This window comes from Lepisma saccharinum, chromosome 3 (assembly GCF_977018435.1).
Source record: "Lepisma saccharinum chromosome 3, izLepSacc3.1, whole genome shotgun sequence".
NCBI lineage: Eukaryota > Metazoa > Arthropoda > Insecta > Zygentoma > Lepismatidae > Lepisma > Lepisma saccharinum.
In genome coordinates this window covers 50,256,238-50,275,745 of record NC_139231.1, presented here as the reverse complement: position 1 = coordinate 50,275,745, position 19,508 = coordinate 50,256,238, and the positions used below count along the sequence as shown (strand labels likewise).

Genomic DNA, 19,508 nt, shown 5'->3' with positions numbered 1-19,508 from the left:
ACAACTGACCAAAATTCAGCTTTTACGGAATTATTCCTGGCATTGGCCTTTTTTATCCTTCATTGACTGGGCTATTAGGGAGTTTTAAGAGCACCAGCGTCGCTGTCGATGCGTATCGATTCTTGGTTTCAAGTTCCATGCACTTCGAGTCATGAGCATAGAATATGAACAGGGTTGCAAGGCGACGAAAAAAGGTCAGCACATGACCAATCGGGACTGTGGCCAAAAATGCCATCGGTCAGCATATGACCAATCGGTACTGTAAAGGTTAATTCTGCTGTAAATATTTGGGAAGCAAAAATGGACCCCTTTATACAGGAATAAACTTTATATTCTGGTAATTACATAAATGTGTTATTAGAAGGGATTCGTTTATTTTGTATAGTAAGAGCTGGTTTTAAATCAAATTTAGGGTTATATTCACAATTTTAAAACCAAAATGTCATTTTATATACCGCTTTTTCACAGCAATTTTATTTTATTTTTACCGCTTTCGAACCTGAAATTGACTGTTTTTGTACCGAAATTTTGCTTTTCTATTTACCAAAAATATGTGCCTCTAATCATTGCTCAAATGTTGGAAGGCATCACATATGCAAGTGACTTTTTGGGGCCTTAAGAAATGACACCTACATAGGTGAGAATAGCAATCTTACGTTTGGTTTCTTTTGCAGAACCACGAATGGATAAAAAATTCAGAAGCTGAGAAGGTGGACATAGCAGGTTGGGTTTGTAAGACCATCATCATGGATCCTTCCACCCCTTCTTCGGACTCATGAAGACCACTGGTCGGGTATCTGTTGAGAAGTAGGATCTCTGAAGACAGGACACCATCTCGTGAGGTTGGCTGTTTTTGTAAGTGTTTCAGTGATGCTCCCGATGCATGGACAGGTAAAAATCCACGTCCATATGCTGGTGCAACACACGGAGAGCATGCAGCCAAGTCATCGAGCAGGCAGGTATTGCACGAAGCATATCTTTCAGTGTTGTTATGTGTCGTTAAAAATATTAGGAATATTTTCAATCTAAATAATGTCTCATACAATTTTCATTCTAATGTTATTCTGACTCGAATGTTGTTGATGAGCACGTCCGAACAATGATGTTGAGGATGGTCGTTTGGTCATTTCTATGTGATATTGGGGAGGGGGGAGAATGTGCCATGATGTAATACATAAAGAATGCCATTCTGAGAGTACTATTGCTGTAGGCAAATAGTTATATCTTATAAATCTGCTAATTGTTGATTTTGTCTGGGATGGGATGAGTTAGATACAGAAACCTGAAATTTTAGCATGGAGAGTAGCTAGGAGATAGTATTAGACATGTTCCTTCAGAGCCTTAAGTAGTAACTGTGTATCTCGATTATAGTGCTGTAGGTGACACAGGGTATGAAAATATTTGAAATTGAAAATATTGTTTGAATTGCTTTAATTCATATCTTTATAAACTATATTTTTGTTGTAAAAAATTGTCAATGAAATTACAAAACAAATGGACCAATTTCAGTGACACCTTCACGTTACAGCCTTCAAATCTAAAATTAAGGAGCTGAGAGTCTGTATTTCATATATATGAGGAAGGTTTCTGAGGATATATCAGGAAAATGCATATAACTGCATGCAAATAGTAAAATGAAGTCTATGATGAAGGAAGACAGAAATGTGACATTTTCGAAGAAATGAGTGCTTGGCAGCATGATGCAAAATGAAGTGTACCACACAGTAGGATGATCAAAATATAATATCTATACAATATTTTTTTGCTTCAATCTTTTCAATCGACTAAAAATGCTTACGAAGCTATATCAGGCAAGCTGTTTGATTTTTTACGCGCGCAATAATAGCATTTAATACCATGGCAAACATTCAGCAGGAGACTTCATCAATTGCAAGAGATACTTAACTTTCTGCTAAAGGGTGGAACTTGCATATTTTGGAACTAGTTTGTCAGGTGTTCATGTTCTTCATGAGGATAGACAAAAAAGATTTTGAGGGTTTATCAAGCTGTAGGAAGTTGCATTTTTGCTTTTTCTTCCTTGACGACCTTTATCAGCAATGTTGTAGTTGCCATTGGTGAATCCACTATCTGATGTGGCTCAAAGTAAATATCTATATTCTGAAGATTTGAAACTTGTCATTCCTTTTATTTATCTTCAGTACTCTCCCAGACATGAAGTGTTCTGATAAAAGAGAATGTAATGCAATTGCACAGGTGAATTGAGCAGTTCGGGAGTAAAACTTGTTAAGCCACAAAAATATGGAACCGAGAAAAATACAAGTCAAAGTTCATACCATGGCTTATGGATGGATTCCACAGATGTTTTGTGGGTTTTTGCTAATTACCAGCTACTGAATGGACTTTGTGCACTAATGTGTGAGCAACAGGACCAAATAGCTCCATCTAGTTCGCTGCACTTTTTGAGTCTGCACTTGCGCGTCTAGTTGGTTACATGTTGGAACACAGACTCATTTATTTCGTTGATTTGGTAACAAGTAGTAAAGACACATAGTTTCTGCACAGTTTGCACTACATTCTGGAGCAGTGTAGCATGTGGTGTATGGTCACATGGGGCATGTTAACTAATCCAAGTGAGCATTTGAAGTAACAGGCAGGCATTTGTTGAATCTACTGAACTTGAACACTACTTATTTGTCTACCTGGTTGAACGTCATTTCCTTGCACCAACCTAACACTGGGATACACCTGCACTACACCTAGTGTCAAAAAGTGCAGTGAACTAGACAGGGCCAAGGTTACCTCAACTTTGATTGGAGTGTGCATTATCAAGTTTTATTCCTGAGCTGCTCAACTGACTAGGAAAGGTAGAATTACAGAAAAAGTAATTGTTCATAAATCAATATATATATATATATTTTATAAAAATAGCTTGAATGAACAAACACAAAACAGCCAAGTTTTCAAAAATCAGATTAACAATTTGACTGGTATAGCTTTCTTTCTTTTTGTGATTTGCCTGCAACTTTGTGGAGTATGTAATTGCATCTGTTATTCAATGTACTGGATTACTTACTTGGTATCACGAAGGAACAAACACCAGGAATAAAAGGTACAAATGTAGGGAAATGAAATTCACAATCTGTTGAATGAAGTGCTAAGATTTTGGGTTTAAATGTTTCCCAGACTGCTGAAAAATAAAGGACCAGATAAAAAAGGTTATAGTTCAAAATAAGACATATTTGAATACATTGTGTGTTTGTTGATAAAGTACTGTAAGTAATGGTTAAAGCAACTGTGAAAATTAGTTTTAGATCATGAAGCAGTCGAGTGAGCATTATGAAACACTGATGACAAGATATAAAGACTTGCATTTCTTGCAACCTTTTTAATGACATATATTTTTAGAAAAACACAACCATGTTGTTTGTTAGGACATATGAACATTCCACTGATAAGGTCACCGAGAACCTTGTCAGACTTCGATTGTTTTGTGATATTTTTCTCTGGTATTTAAGAATTGTTTCACACTTAACAGTAAGAGTTTTCAGTGTTTTTATGAAAGAAATCCAGTTATTAAATGATGTAACAAAAGATCAATGTTATTCATCAACTGTTCCGATTTTCTTGCAATTTCAGTGTTTGTAGTATTACTTTTAAGAGAATTATTTGAGTGTTTATTTCTTTGTGCAGATGACTATTGAATAGTGGGCGTAAATTGTGTGTGTGTATGAAATATTAAAGGTACTGATCTAATAATGTTAACCATCCTTCTAAATGACTGTAATAAAAGAAAGATATTTCCTTCATCTTCTGGATTGTCTGTCTGTACCTTGTCTACATATTTAGGTTTTTCGGGGGGGGGGGGGGGGGAGCACAAGTCACAAACCAAGAATTTCTGTTGCTTTTTTAGATCACCATTGCCTCAATACAAGATAAAATATGAATAAATTTAAGTTTTCACAGAGGATGTCACTGTTACAACAGAAACTATTCTGAAATTATTTTATAAAAAGTAGTTATAATCCACATATTGAAATATGAAAATATTTTTTTTGCAAAGGAAGATATCACACAGAAGTGGCAGATGACATTTGACACACAGGCTTCACATCAAGTGGCATGTCGCACTTCACTATAAACTGAACATGCACCTGACTGGACTGGAAGAACACTGGCAACAAATTGAGGTGACAAGTCCGAGTGACATCCAGTAGCCTCCATGATGGCATAATGTTAACACTATCACATTGTAATCGAGTGCTTCTGGGTTCAATCTCCATGCACACACACTGCACAGTAGTTTCCTTACAACTTTAGACTAGGTCCAATCCTGATTAGCTTATCTGAATACAAAGTGGACTTAAAAGTGGGCGACACCCAAGGAATATGCACATCACCACTCCTGCATGAAAGGTTGCATTTACACCTTGAGGTTCAGAGACATGTCACTCCTGTGTGAAATATCTCCAAGTCTTTCCAATACAGGGTTATAGCAAACTAGTGCATGATCATGTCACAATCACCAATTATTAAGGAAGGTTTGCTGATCCTAGCTCTACATTTTCACTCAGAGTTGCTGTGTAAGGGGACTGAATGGTGAAATCTTGATTTTATGTTTATGAAGGGACCATGGTAAAATAATAAAAAATAATAAAATCCAGAAAAAAATTATAGCATGTTGCTCTACAATTGCCATGTACAATGCGGAAAAATGTAAAATTGGTTTCCACTGTATATATCTGCTTGGGAGATTACCCAAGATGTTAATACTATTTTGGCAAAGTGAAAATAAGGGTACAAATGTGGAGTTGGTGGCTTTCACTGGGACACTGTAATCAATTGAATCTTTCTGCAAGGACATTGGATTGTAATTCTGCACGAACACACCTAGTTGTCCATGCAGATGCTTTACAAGGATATGAAACAACAGCTCTGCACAAAATTGGAGGTGGGTTGCAGCGTGATTTCTGATGGATGCTGTTCTCTCGTTAACATTTTTTTATTATTCTCAAAGCTTGACTGGTCCTAAACTAGAATCACTACTGGTATACATATCAGCCATAACATTCTGTATCCAACATATCAGGCCTGCACAAAGCACCTTAAGGTCTCATGCCTTGCTTCCTCCCTGTCAGCACCACTGTGGGCCTCGCCGATGGATTAGTGGTAATGTCGTTGCCTTGTAATCGAAGGATCCCAGGCTTGATACCCAGGGAAGTTTAATATATAGGTTGTCCCAATTAGCCATCTGTGCATAAAGTGGACAAAAAAAAACCAACAACTCAAACTTGCCAGCCCTGCCAGTGTTTAATGAAATGGTTTTGTGTGGATTGTTGAAAAAATACTAATTTATGAAATTTTATCAGCAATATTTTTATTACTATTTCTTTTACCTATCTAAATGCCTTTCACATGAAATCAATTTTTTTTTACTTGTCCCTCTCTCAGGGTGGGCCTCTTTCTGTCACTTCTAAATGGGCCTGGTCAAAGCAAACTATTGTAGGTGGCAGCACCCCTGTTGTGCCCCCCCGCTTTTGATGGGCAATTCTTCTCCATACATGGGGAATTTGATGCTGAAGGTGCTACTATTACATTAAATTTAAAGTTTAATTTCATCTTAACCTCAGAAATTGTGGCTAAACATGATAGTTGAATAATCAGTGCTGTAAAAATAAGATTTTTGAAAAGACAATCGTCAACAACAGAAAAGCAATTTGAACTAAAAAAAAAAACCCTTAAAATTTGCACAGCACTTGTTGACGTCACTTGCAATATTCACAATTTAAGTGCTTTATTGTTGTGAATCCGGCAAGGAAGAATACATAATATGTAATTCCGCACAACTGTACTTTTATTTTTATAGTTTTTTAATGTTTGTTTCTTTTTTTTTACGTGATGATATACTTTTCTGCATGACTAGTAAATATGGTCCTCTGTTTTATACACATTTTTCGAGAAGAATTATTACAAAAAAAAATATATATCTTCTGTTCCATGTCTCACAACCTGTAGGGCTTTCATATTTACGGAATTGTAATTTTAAAATTACTGTTAACAAAAAAAGGACGAAAATACGAGGGAAAATGTCTGCTTGCTAAATACAATGGAAAAATACGTTAGTATTAGGTTATCGGATAGGGCATAGTGTATAATAATAAATATCACGTGCTTACACTTTATATATTTTATGATTTGGGGAGTTTCTCATGCTTTCTCCGATTCAAACTCCCGCCACTGAATTACACATACGTGCAACCAGAAAAAACCTAGCATAGTGTAAAAAAAGTATTTTTTGTATTATCGACCCGTGGCAGCTAGGGACGACCCAAATGACATCTAAAGTCGTTTTTACATTCAGAAGACACAATGGGCTCTTATGGACAATGCTTTCCTTATGGGAAAATATGAGCGCGCTGTTGTGAAATTTCTCGATTTACAAATTTAGCTTACGTAAAATCGGTACCTGCAGTTTTGCAAAAAATTTTGTAGACAATACGATGGTGAACACAAAAAACTGGTAACTTGCTTACATATTTTTAGATAAATTAAAAATGTAAATTTTCTGTGAAAACAAAATTTTTCATTCCTAACGTTGAAACATGCCGTAAAATTGAAGCATTAATTATGAAAATAATTGACGCTGTTTTTTAACTGTCATAGGTGATGGTGGTGCTCAGAATTTATCAATACTTTATAGCATATTCGCATTAAAAAATAATCAAATGAAGTATGTGCAGATTTTTTATATTCGTGCAGTAGAAAATGTCGTCGCTGGCAATTTTTTTTTCTGTAATTCCAAGTAAAAACTTCCAGCGACAAAATTGTGGAGAAAATAATGAAATTATTTTTTATAACCACTCAAAGGTTTCCAGAAATATTACTTCCATGCATTTGGAGTTTCTTTTTAACCCGAACCGCACACAAAGTAAGGAGACGTTGTCTGGCCATCTTGAGCTGACTCACCCCAGCATTCTGGCTAATCACCACCAAGTTTTCAAGTTAATATTTTTACTGAATGGAAATAAAATAACAACTTCATGCAGTTTGTTATAATAGAATTGCAATTACTTAAATTTAATAATTGACAATTATTTCCAATGCTGCTGTTGTGAGCAACATTAGTGCTGTCGCAAATACACGTTGTTTTTGTTTACATTACTGTCGACATTAATACTGAAATCAAGATCACCTTTCAGTTTCCAAGGTACACATAAATTCATAGACACCATATTAACCCTTGAAAGGCTTTCCAACACGTGACAAAATATGGGGCTTCAAGATAGAAATATGGCATGCCTTGCTTGAGTCATTGATATCTTATTAGTTCAAGTGGGCCATAACTAATTTGTTTGTTTGGGTTGCAACTTCAATCTAACCCATGTGCCAGGTTCCCCTTACTTGAGTGAGAGATCTGCTTTGGTCTGTTTCGACTTTTTTCCTCTCGAAAAAGTGTTTTCAGTTGTGTGAGTACTCGGTGATTTTTACTTTTTTAAAAGTGATTTGTGAAGTGTCATTGTTATAGACAGTGTCTTTATTTCGTGCATTACACTCGCGTGTGTAGTGATCGCAATGGATCATAGGAAAAAGGGTTAGAGAGAACAGAAGTCTTACGTGTGTTCGCCTACTTGCCTACGTAGCCAATTGTTTATTGTTAGTGAACTTTGCAAAGCGACTGGTGTCAGTAAAAGCACCTTCTTTAGATTAAGAAAGGAAAGTGGCAAATGACCAGTCACTACACCACGAAAAAGACAAGGTGGGCTTCAATATAAAACCAGCAGGGAAGTGAAATATGTAACACCTTCATTGTGAAGGAAGCTCATCATTTCCCGGCGACATGAGATAGCGCTGTATTGGCAACACTGTGCGGTTTCTCCATAAGCGCCGTTGTGTCTTCTGAACGTGAAAACGACTTTAGCTTAGTGCTCTTTGTGCATAAACATGCTATATTTTGCCTGTTTGTGTTACCCTGCCTTTGCGCTTTCATGTATTAATTATAAGTTTCAGGAGAATTTAATTTTCGGAAACTTATGACTTGCTACATAATCTTAAGCTTTACTGAAACCCATTTTAATTATCGATTTACACGTGAAATTCTTACCTTAATTGAAAACGTTTGAATAGTCATCCCTCTAGTGAAAAAGCTTAGGGCAACCAAATGACAAACAAAATTATTTAGGGACAACAGGGGTGGTGGTGCCACCGGAAAAGTTTGGTAATGAACAGCCCCATTATTGCTTCAGCATGTGCAAATATATATATATATTGATAGAAGGAATAGTCAACTTGAACAGAACAGTGTTCTCCTTGTCAAATCAGCGAGGTCCTCAATCTTACATTTTTTGATTTGTTTGAAATTTGGCATACTGAAAGTGCCTTCAGAGGTTGGGAAATATGGAAAGTTGCAGATCCATATGTTTTGTATTTCCGAAATTACAGGGGTGTGAAATGTGTGATTTTGACAATTTTTTTTTGCAACATCTTGTTAACTTAAAATTTCAATATTTCAGCAATTGGGTCAGCTATAGAAGTGATTCAGATGGCACTGGAAAGGTCTTGAAGGACTCTTTCACATGCTATATTACATGCCTATGTCAGGGTAAAAAACAATTGAAGGTGGTGTAAATAATATTTTGGTACCCATTTTCTCTAAAACAGGCCTTTTAATTTTCTTTAAAAAAATTATGTCATACATAATTATAAGGTAAAAAAAAAGGTAAAATGCTCCCCTGTGCATAGCACCACACCAATTATAAGGGCCAAATGTTTATATTATATATAATCTAATGAGTAATAGTAATTACCGTAATGGCAGAAAAGTGCATTGCATTTAGGATTCAAAAATGGAGTTAATACTTATAATAAAGGTACCTAATAGGGTTGGGATTTGTGCTATTTTCCAACCTTTTGCTGATGCAATTAGGTTATTTACTAGGAAACAAACATTACTCAAGAACTGTACACAATTTTAACATGAGATGCCAATGGCATCTGGAGTTATGTTAGATTTAGGATAGGTAACATATTTTGATAAGACAAATTACTATACTTCAAAAGTAAAAGTATAACAGCAATGAAAATTAAACACAAACACAATATTCTTTGAATTAATAACCATGAAGCTGATATTTGGATTCCTAGATATTAAAAATACAGGGCAATTCAAAAGTCTGGTCCCATAGGCAACTCAGTTATATTGGTAGTATGATGGTTGTCAATTGGAAAAAAATCCATGGCCTCCATGATCAATATTTTCTTTTTCGACATGGATTACTGCGGCAAGAGCCAGAGGGAGGCTCAAGTTTGAAGAACTGAACCATTGTAGTAACAAGATAAAGTACATAAACATCTTTTTTTCATACACAATTGGTCTGGTTACAAGGGCAATTAGCAAAAGCTTTACTGGAGCATGCTCTTATGCTTAAACTAAGAGACATCAACCTTCCAGTACTGGTCACCTATTGTCACACCTAATGAAAAATTATCCCACTCTCCACAGTAAAAACAACAAAAAAAAAAACACATTTGTTATTTTCACACTTTCCTGCATCGACACTAACTACTTATTATAAAATTAAAGTTACTTACAGTATAACTGATAACACAGCCACACACAGTTTCCCCTTCTGGACCTCTCACAGTAGAAAATGATTTAAACTAAAACTATGTGGAAAAGAAAATTGTCCATAAACATAATAAACAGTGAGATATTATTTTTTTTCTTCCTTTATTACTCTCTGAAGCATTCTATTCTACAATATATATATATTCTAAATTATATACAGTCAAATATACAATCTTGCAACAAATATCACAAGTGCTAGCCAAAGTTAATGATGATGATGATATGACTGACATGAGAGAGCAAAATCACCACATAAGAATAATGTTGATCAATTTTTAAAATTAATACATACATTTATGTAAAGCTTAGTTTTATAATAATTTATTTATTATAAGGTAGTACATGTTACTGCTGAATAATAATATGAAAAAATGTCATGAAAAGTATTTTTTTTTCTTTTAACACGTACAGCATTTCTATCAAGTATGCTACCTTGTAATACATTGTGTAGAAATCATTTGAAGATAGTAATTCTATAATAATACTGCTGTAGCAATAAATGCATTATTTTGAATACATTGCTAGAATTCACTTGTTTGTACCACCTCTGTTAGAATCTTTAAAATGAAAATTCTTATGGTATAAATACATATTGTTTTCAAAGTGAGGTGAATTGATTTTCTCTATTGATAAAATTGTTTGTATGTGGCAAGGCTCTCTCAAGTGCTAGCACAATAATTTTTGACATAAATATATTGTGAGCCGTTTCTGTAATACTATAAATTAAATTTACACATGTGTATATATACATGGAGCAGAGATTTTTCTATCATCTACAAGGAGTTTTTATTTTTCCAAGATTTTGAGGGGCTCTCAGAAAAAAAAGAATAGAAAAAAAAACACATTAAAATCTAAGTTCCTTTCTTAAAAAATATATGTATATAATATGTACAAGCACACACAAACAAATATATATATACACACACAACAAAGAAGCCAATACTGGTAAAAATATAGCACACTGGACTTACTTTCTCTAAACTCCATGTTTACCCTGGATTTAAAGCTTTTGAGATATTTTTTTTGTTTTTTGGAACGATCCAAGCGCATGGAGCTAAACAGAGGGAAAGAACATTCCATCTGCAAAGTTAGGAACCCATGGTCTTCGTTTAGTTGAACCTTGGAACGAGTTAGTCCAGCCTCGTCTCTGGTTATCCTTCATTTTGTTTCTAGGTATATACTTCCAAGCATCTTCATCGTAATCATCTTCCTCCTCCTCCTCCTCATAAGAATCATCTTCGTCATCGACATGCACTCTGCATTTCTCGTTATCACCAGACCACCTGCCTCTAGCATCAAACTTGCTGCAAGTGTTCGTGTGACACCAATCCATATTTGCATAATGCCTCTGTTCTTTACGGCCTTCGGCACGGTGGAAGTACCAATCAGCCTTTTTAGTCTCTTCCTCTCTCTTGTGCCTTCTCGCAGCTGCCCTTTCGAACAACCACTCACTCAATTTCTCCTTCTGCCTTTGCTGCTCTCTCCCTTCTGCCAATTTCATCACCCACTCTCCTGACACATTATACCCTTCTATGTCATTCTGACGAAATCCATTCTTCATTTTGGCCTTTTCAGATTTTGGCTTATTTTCCTTTTCGGGATCACCCCCAAGTTTCTTTGGTAGAGTATTCTTATCGTCATGCTTCCTTCTGTTTTGGTATGAACGTCCATCATATTTATCATTGTTGTCATCATCATCAGACTTATATCTTCCTTGATTTTTCCTCTTTAGTACCTTATCTTCATTTTTTCGTTGGTATGACTGTTCACTATCATTGTTATCATAATCATATTTGTACCTTTTGCTCTCAATCCAATCTCTATCACCTTTATCTTTTACGTCATTCTTCAACCGTTCATTAATTTTTGAACTATATTTATCATTTAGTCTATCTATTTTCTCAAATTTTCTTTTATCATCATTTTTATTTTCTGGGTATTCATGATGCTTTGGTTTGTCATGGTTTTTATACTCCTTTCTGTTTGATTTCTCACCCCTTTTACGAACCTTCTTCTCACGTGACTTTTGATTTACTTCAATTGCTTTTCGATCATCGAACTTCATAATCTTCTTTCCTGTGCTCTCTTTACCATCATCTTCAGTTGGAAGTTGAAATTTCATGTCAGCTGCAGTTAAATATTCTGAAGCTTGTCCATCTTTAAAAAAGGCCTTGCGCTTTTGCTCAGAAGTGATATCAAAATCTAGTTCTTTTCTGTTGAATACATCTACAGGACTATCTGCATCACCTTGTTCCAATATTTCCTCTGCATCTGCTTTCAAGCTAGTTTCAGAACTTTCTGCATCATTTATCTTCTCGTGTAGCTTATGACGTTTTGTAACTGCTCCAGGAACATCAAACATCACTCCCTCTTTACTATCATCCTGTGCTGGAAGTCGGAATTTCATATCGGCTACAGTCATATATTCTGAAGCCTTGTTCTTTAGTCCAGAAGTGAAATAAAAACCTACTTCTTCTTCATTGTTATTTTCATCTGCACTCTCAACCAAGATGGCTGGAGTAACTTTCTCTGTATCTTTCTTCCGGCTGGATTTAGAACCTCCTGCACGACTTTTTGCGAACAAAACACACTTCTCAACAGTTTCTGAACTGAACCAGTTCCACATCGAAGACTTTCTGCTTGCCTTCTCAACAAGGTTGCACCACTTATTTTGCAACCTATCTTTCAACCCTGTTAACTTGTTTGAAAGTTTCTGTGTTATTCTCTCAAGCGGTTTCTTGTTCTTCTTGAAAATATATTCCGTGGCATCTTGAGCCTTCTTCACGGTGGATACCAATGAATCTTTCATCTTATTAAGGAGTTTCGACGGAAGAGTCCATTCCTCCTTTTTCTCGGTTTCTTTCTCTAGAAACGACTGAAGTTCCTTCATCTTTCCTGTTACACTCTGGTGGATATCAGAAACTACTCCCAGCGTGGAGGCAAGTATATCTTTCATCTCATGTGTCAGCTTGCTGTTCTCTCTGAAGTGAGCCTGGAGGAAGTCTGCTATTGTGTCCAGTGATGCTTCAACATTGCCAAGCACTGTCTCATCAATGGATGGGTTCTCTTTCTTTTGCTTACTGCAAAACTGCTCAGGTTCCAAGTTGACTACTGGTGCTTTATTTCCATCTTCCTTAACAGCTGCAGTGTTCTCAGTGTTCTCTTCGGAAACTTCTACCTCGTCTTCGAATTGAGAGACTGACACCGGAGCAAGAAAACCTGATTCTTCTGATGGAACATACCCACTGTCTGAAAACTTTACATCTGATCCTTCACCAAGAACCACAGAACTTTCTTCTTCAGCAGGAATTACACAGTCTTTCGTTTGAACCACCACACTTTCTGTACTTACAATCGTAGCCATTTGTTTGTCTTCCTCAAAATCAGCAACAGAATTTTCTGATTTCTCTTGGTCAGTGAGCTTTACTTGAGTTGGTTCCTCACCATATTTCATTGTTGGAAGGTTCTTCTCATCTGATGATACACCAGATTGGTCAGCTACATCATCAGAAACTTGGGGTTTTCCACTATTATTCACTGCATCCTTTGAGTTCGAATTGCTTAACAATGGAATACTGTAAAACAAGAAAATGTTCATTAGTTTATTATACAAGAACATGTGTACATCACTAATCCAACCAAAAGGTACAAATGGTAATAATGATGTATATTAGAGATAGATTCATATAAAATTTGTGCCGAACCAATCCAACATAAAATTATTAGGGCTACGCTGATGATGATATATCAGTTTTTGAAAGTATCGATTGGAATTTATTTATTGATACTGGCTAATCTTTCCTGATGTTTTCTTTAGCAGGGTCTGCAAAAATGCCACGTGTCATTTTCATGCAGTCTAATTATCCCTCAGATTACACAAAATTCCAAGTTTCCAAGTTGCTAGCATATAAGATGCACATTTCCCTTTAAAAATAGGTCTGAAAAACAGGGTGTTCCCTATACGCCGATACTCTGCTTTTGATCACCTTCATTTCTCGAATTTTTTCACTGTTCTGAGTTAGACGACTTCTTTCTAGCTTCCTTGCAGTGTGTGACGAAAATTAAAATGTATATTCTTTCCTAGTTAGATTACGTAAGTTATTTGTTCAAAGTAAACCTACATATTACTTAATATTTGAAATACTGTAAATTAATTATATATTCAGTGACGAAGCCTTTTTTTCAAAAATGTGTACAAAAAATGGGGTGTGTCTTATACGCTGGCAAATATAGTATTTTCCGTTCCATACTGTGGCCATGCAGTCAAAGGCTTTGGACTAGGGCTACGAGATGCATGCTGTTCGTCTCTCCTGTGTGAGGTTTCGGCAAGTATATGGGACCAGTGGCCACGCACCATCAGGAAGGAAACTGGGGGTTCATTGTGCTGACCACACGTCACCCTGTAACTGGTTGGATTTCTCTATTCCTCTGCTGAGGTAAGTGGAAGTGAGGTCGGCAGTCAATAGGTCCTGGCACACACATTCTGTTGCACCACGTGTTATTTTTTCTTTATCTATTTTGCACCAGTATTGTGTGAAAAACTGAATTTTGTGATTACGTAATTTTAATATTCTGATGTAATTCTTGGATATTTTAAAGTGATTTTTAAGCGAAATACTTGGAAAATTATGCATATAACTGGAGTATAATACTTACACATGAATATTATTATTATTCAATATTTTGTACAATTGTTAATTGTTACAATTTTCAAGCATTGGTATTGACAGAGATCAGTAAGAGTATCAACATTGGGGTGGATATCAGATCAGCCTTAAAATTTATAAATGCTCCATAAAAGACAATGATTCAGTAACCTCCTTAATTAACTGTCCTGAAGCGTCTGAAATAGATTTTGTACAAGGAAGTGCATATTTAGACATTTACTCTACACAACTAAGGCACAAGAATTACACCTTCATATAAATTAAAATATAACAAAATGGCAGAATTTTGCACTAAATGACACTTTATTTATAGATATAAATAGTGGATCAGTAAAATTATCAGTAATATTACCGAGATACCTAGATATCTTTATATCTAGTACCAATTAATCATTCCCACCTCTTAACATAATTTTTTCTAAATGTGCATACAACACAAGATTTCTTCTGAAACCAGATCATGTTGAGAAAAAAACAAGTGTTTTCCCATATTCCAACTCTTGAGGTGACATTCAGTGTTTGGTATTGTGACTTCAGTGGTGAACTCCTCAACCCCTTATAAAGTTACAAGAAAAGCAGACAACTTACTTAAATCACTGTATTTCTAGGAAATGACATGAAAACTATTCTATTCGTGGAATACAAGCCAAATAACAGCAGCGATGGAACCTGATGCACTGACCACATGCCATCCAATGAAAAGTCTTGTCCCTCAATGGGCTGTTCCACTACGGAGTTTAGTTGTTTTTCAGGCGCGGTTATATTTACAAATACGAGGGTTGGAAAGAAAGTACTGGCAACGCATCCTTACATGACACACCATTTATATAAACTAAAAAGTAGGCCGAGCCTATACTGATGTGCTGGTATTGGAAAGTATCGGTCAGATTATATTTACCGATAATAGCAGATATATTTATGGCATTTAGTTTTTTTGCAGGGAAGCAAAAATGCAACACAAGACTTTCGCGAGTATAATTATCATAGAAATTATACAAAATTCGAAGTTTCCATTTATTGTGCACTTATATTGTGTGAAAAACCATGTTCTGTGATTATATAAGGAATTTTTAACATTCTGATGTAATCTGCAAATATTTGAACAAAACTATGGTAAATTGATCTTTATAACTGGAGGGGAATATTCATAGGGTGACCAGACACATACACTGGTCAAAACAATTAGGGGAGCAAGCAAGAAATCCCAAAACCAAAGTTGGAAAGTCAAAAGTAGCAATGTATGTTGATGAAGTGAGTGTGTCCTCAACCAGTACAATTCATCTGTGATGAATCATCAGCATGAAGAGCTCTCTAGTGACACCATAAGGCACGTGGCAGAATTTGTGATATGAGGAGCAATCACGAGGTCACTTGGGAACACCGGTTGTTTGGTGCTGGCAGACCGTAAGTGTAGGTGGGATTCAGTTGAGTAGTGTTGAATAGGAACGATGGCAGAACAACACGATTTAGGGGAATCTAGCGCATGGAGAGCCATTGGGAGGATGGAAGCCGGGCAAACACAACGTGAGGTGGCTGCAGCCCTTGGTGTGTCACGCAGTGTCATTTCCAGGTTGTGGACACGATTTCAACAGACAGGTACAGTACGAAGGAGGCCTGGGCAAGGTCGCCCACAGTCAACAACAGTTAGGGAAGACCGGTACTTAGCATTGTCGGCTCGCAGGAATAGGCAGCAAACTGCAACTGACTTGCAACGCAGCCTTGTTTTGGCAACAGGACGAAGAGTCTCGGGCCAAACTGTACGAAATCGCCTGCGGGAAAGGGGTCTTTATGCAAGAAGACCAATGGCGTGTGTCCCTCTGAATGCCCAACACCGTAGGGCCCGCAGACAGTGGGCTGTGGAACATAGTGAGTGGGGACATGGAGAGTGGAGTTCAGTTCTCTTCTCGGATGAGTCACGTTTCAGTCTCCAGTCAGATAATCGACGCATTCTCATCTGGAGGGAACGTGGGACTCCCAATTATCCCGCACATGTGCGCGAAGTGCCTCAGTATGGTGGCGGTGGCTTAATGGTATGGGCAGGGATCAGTGTTGGTCGACGTACCCCCCCTGCACATTATCCGGAACGGTACTTTGACAGCCTTACGGTACCGGGATGAGATCCTCAGGCCTCATGTTTTCCCAATGGCTGCAGATATCGGTGATCGTTTCATTTTTGTGGACGATAATGCCCGACCTCACCGAGCACGTCTGGTTGACGCCATGCTACGGGATGAGGGTATCGAACGAATGGTATGGCCAGCATCCTCCCCAGACTTGAATCCCATTGAACATGTGTGGGACACACTCGGAAGACGCATTGCTGCTCGGCCAGCGCCGCCTACAACTCTGCAACAGTTGGAAATGGCCCTTCTGGAGGAATGGGTGAATATCCCGCAGGCTGTCATTGATAACCTTATTGGTTCCATGCAAAACAGATGTGCAGCTGTCATAGCAGTTCATGGCGACCACATGCCTTATTAGAGGTGTGGATCTGTTGCGTATCTGTCCATTTCTGTTGTCTTATCACCATGCTGTTCTCCGATTTTGTGCAGTACCTTGCAGAAATCACGCCTAGAACTCTGTTGTGCTAATGACTCAATAGACATGTATTGTACTGGTTGAGGACACACTCACCTAATCAAAATACATTGCTACTTTTGACTTTCCAACTTTGGTTTTGGGATTTCTTGCTTGCTCCCCTAATTTTTTTGACCAGTGTACATGTAAAAAGAGGACAGAACATGGCGAAAAAGGAGGACAAAATCATAAAAAAAGAGGACTGCAAAAAATGGCAACTCATTTGCCATTACTCATAATTTAAACAATATAAAAACCTACCAAGACTTTGCTCACAGATACTTTTCAGATTATCTCAATCTATAACTTCCTTCTTACTTTTAACCAAAGAAATCAATCTTCTAATCAGTTAATTAACACATGACAATCATAACTAAGAATAGCTATAGTTGGAAGCACAGAATTTTACTCTATTTACAACTCATGGATATTAGAATGCAATATCACCATAAGTGAATCCAAATGTAACAAGTAAGCTTCGCTTTAACTCATTTCCAAAAAACTGAATTTAAATTTTAAGGTCAAATAATATGATTTTAATGCCACGAACATTTCTAGCACTCTTTCAAGAGCAAGGGAAAGTGACAGTCACCTTACACTTTACCTAATATTATTTTCTTCCATTCTTTAAAAGCTGGATATTTTCTTACAAGTTCATTGATGAATTTACACTTTCGCTTCATTATTTCATAAAAGTAAATATGACTTAATACAAAGGCTGTCGCAGAGAAGGTGAGACTTATTCCTGTATAGGAAAAGAGCGACCTCCATTGGCTAGCAAATGTACCAGCATGAAAATTTCGTGCATTAGCTGCCGATTGAGACCAAAATGAGTGCAATAGGTCAAAACGTCGTGACTGCGTAGCAGTTAAAAGACAAGCATGTACATGGACCCCTCCAACAATCATTAAAATGAAACAAAAAAGTACAAACCACAATTTTTTTATTCAGAATCAGCCATATCGAGTAGACGTACATCTTTTTCAAAATAGGCACCATTGACAGCTAAGCAAGCGTCCATACGCTCCTGCCACTTTGAGAATGTCTTTGAAAATTCGTCGTCGGGTAGCGAACTGAAGAAAACTTGCGCTGTGGTGATCACTTCTTTGTTCGTCATGAAATGACGACCACGTAAAGCGACCTTTAAGCGTAGAAAGAGTCAAAAGTTGCAGGGTGCAAGGTCCGGTCTGTATGCTGGAAAATGTCATTTTTTTTTCTTCGTCGCGTAATACTGAAAAGCCCGCATGCTACGCAACTGTATTCACTAGCGTCTCGTTAATCATGGACGGTCTTTGTCCAGGATGCGGAAGGAAAGCACCTTTTTCGCACCCATCTTCGAACAACTTGTGTCATTGGTACACTGTGGCTATATCTTGATCGGCATATGCCTGTTGAAACATTGCATATGTTTCCGCAGCACATTTCCCTAAGCGCCAACAAATTTTTTCAGCATGTCATTGTTCATCTTGAATATTCATCGCGAAAAGCAATGTTATACACAAAAACCTGGAGGGGTAAACGAAACACGTTCCACGTAAATCAACACAGCTGCTCACTAACGTGGTTTCGCAACATGCGACAACTTGCTATGGAAACAGAATGAGTCGTCCTACACGACGCAACTGTTGCAGAAATCATAGGCAGCGTTGACAAGCCAGGAAAAAATCTGTCTCACCTTCTCTGCGACAGCCTTTGTATTCAAAATTCTCACTACGTGTTTCTGTATCGAGTATGTATGACTCTAAAATGAACTGGCCAACCTCTGTGGCAGAGTGGTTAGCACACCACACCACAACGCCAGAGGTCCCAGGTTCGAATCCCAGCCTGGGCATGGGTGTTCTTTGTGAGTGTCCCATCATCAGATCATCGCTTATCCTCATCTTCGCGATTATGAAAAGTGGCAGAAAAGGGAATTAAAATAAACCATATCAGTCAATCAAAAAGGAACTGCTCAAATTACATGTGTTTCACAAGTCTCAGATTGCGAAGCAACGAGTTAAATGCATACTAATGACTAGGGGTGTACGGGACAGAACTTTTTTTTGGTTGGGACGGGGAATTTTTTTAAATCCCGACGTTCAGGACGGGTTAAATCTGCAATTTCCCGACAGAGCTGGGAAATTTTCAGGAACGGGGAATGATAAAAATTTCCCGACACTGTGGAAATCGCGAATTTGACGTCAGTTCCTTTTTTTTCATTTTTGAAATAAAAGCTAACAATTTCCGAGAAGTGTTAAGACACTTACAATGCAGAAAGCATCAAGAATTAACCACTTTTTAAAACGACCATTTGGAAGTTCCGAACTGCTCGGGATCCCAAAATGTCTGGAAATCATTTCCCGAAGTCGGGATCGGGAAGGAAATTTCTTTTACCGACTTTTGTCGATCTCGCACACCCCTACTAATGATCCAGTCGATAAATTGATCATGTTCAGCTCCCAGATGCTAGGTGAGCATTGCTCTAATATTTAACCCGTGTGATATGAATATCATTATGTGTGGAAGCTTTCTCTATGCAGAACATTTGCTACGGTCGATGCTATAGCTTACTCTTTCTAAAAAAAGGAGGACATTTACCGATTTCTAAAAAATCCGTCCGGACAGACAACTAAAAAGGAGGACGTCTGGTCACCCTAAATATTCACTTGCTAATATTAATATCTGATTATCTTTATTTTTTA

At 37.2% G+C, this 19,508-nt stretch overlaps 2 protein-coding genes across 7 annotated transcripts in view; one reads left to right on the top strand and one right to left on the bottom strand.

The window, feature by feature from the left end:
- Dsor1 (mitogen-activated protein kinase kinase 1) overlaps window positions 1-3,760 on the top strand; it is a 32,785-nt gene extending 29,025 nt beyond the window's left edge. Inside the window, exon 8 of the mRNA XM_083118522.1 lies at window positions 675-3,760. Coding sequence (XP_082974648.1) covers window positions 675-779 — 105 coding nt within the window. The 3' untranslated portion in view covers window positions 780-3,760. The remainder of the gene's footprint in view (window positions 1-674) is intronic.
- A 5,906-nt stretch (window positions 3,761-9,666) lies between these two features.
- The window catches only part of LOC145985018 (uncharacterized), a 61,522-nt gene continuing 51,680 nt past the window's right edge, over window positions 9,667-19,508 (bottom strand). For all 6 annotated transcript variants that reach the window (XM_083118518.1, XM_083118517.1, XM_083118519.1 and 3 more), the window contains one exon: window positions 9,667-13,158. In XM_083118518.1, coding sequence (XP_082974644.1) covers window positions 10,638-13,158 — 2,521 coding nt within the window. In that variant the 3' untranslated portion in view covers window positions 9,667-10,637. The remainder of the gene's footprint in view (window positions 13,159-19,508) is intronic.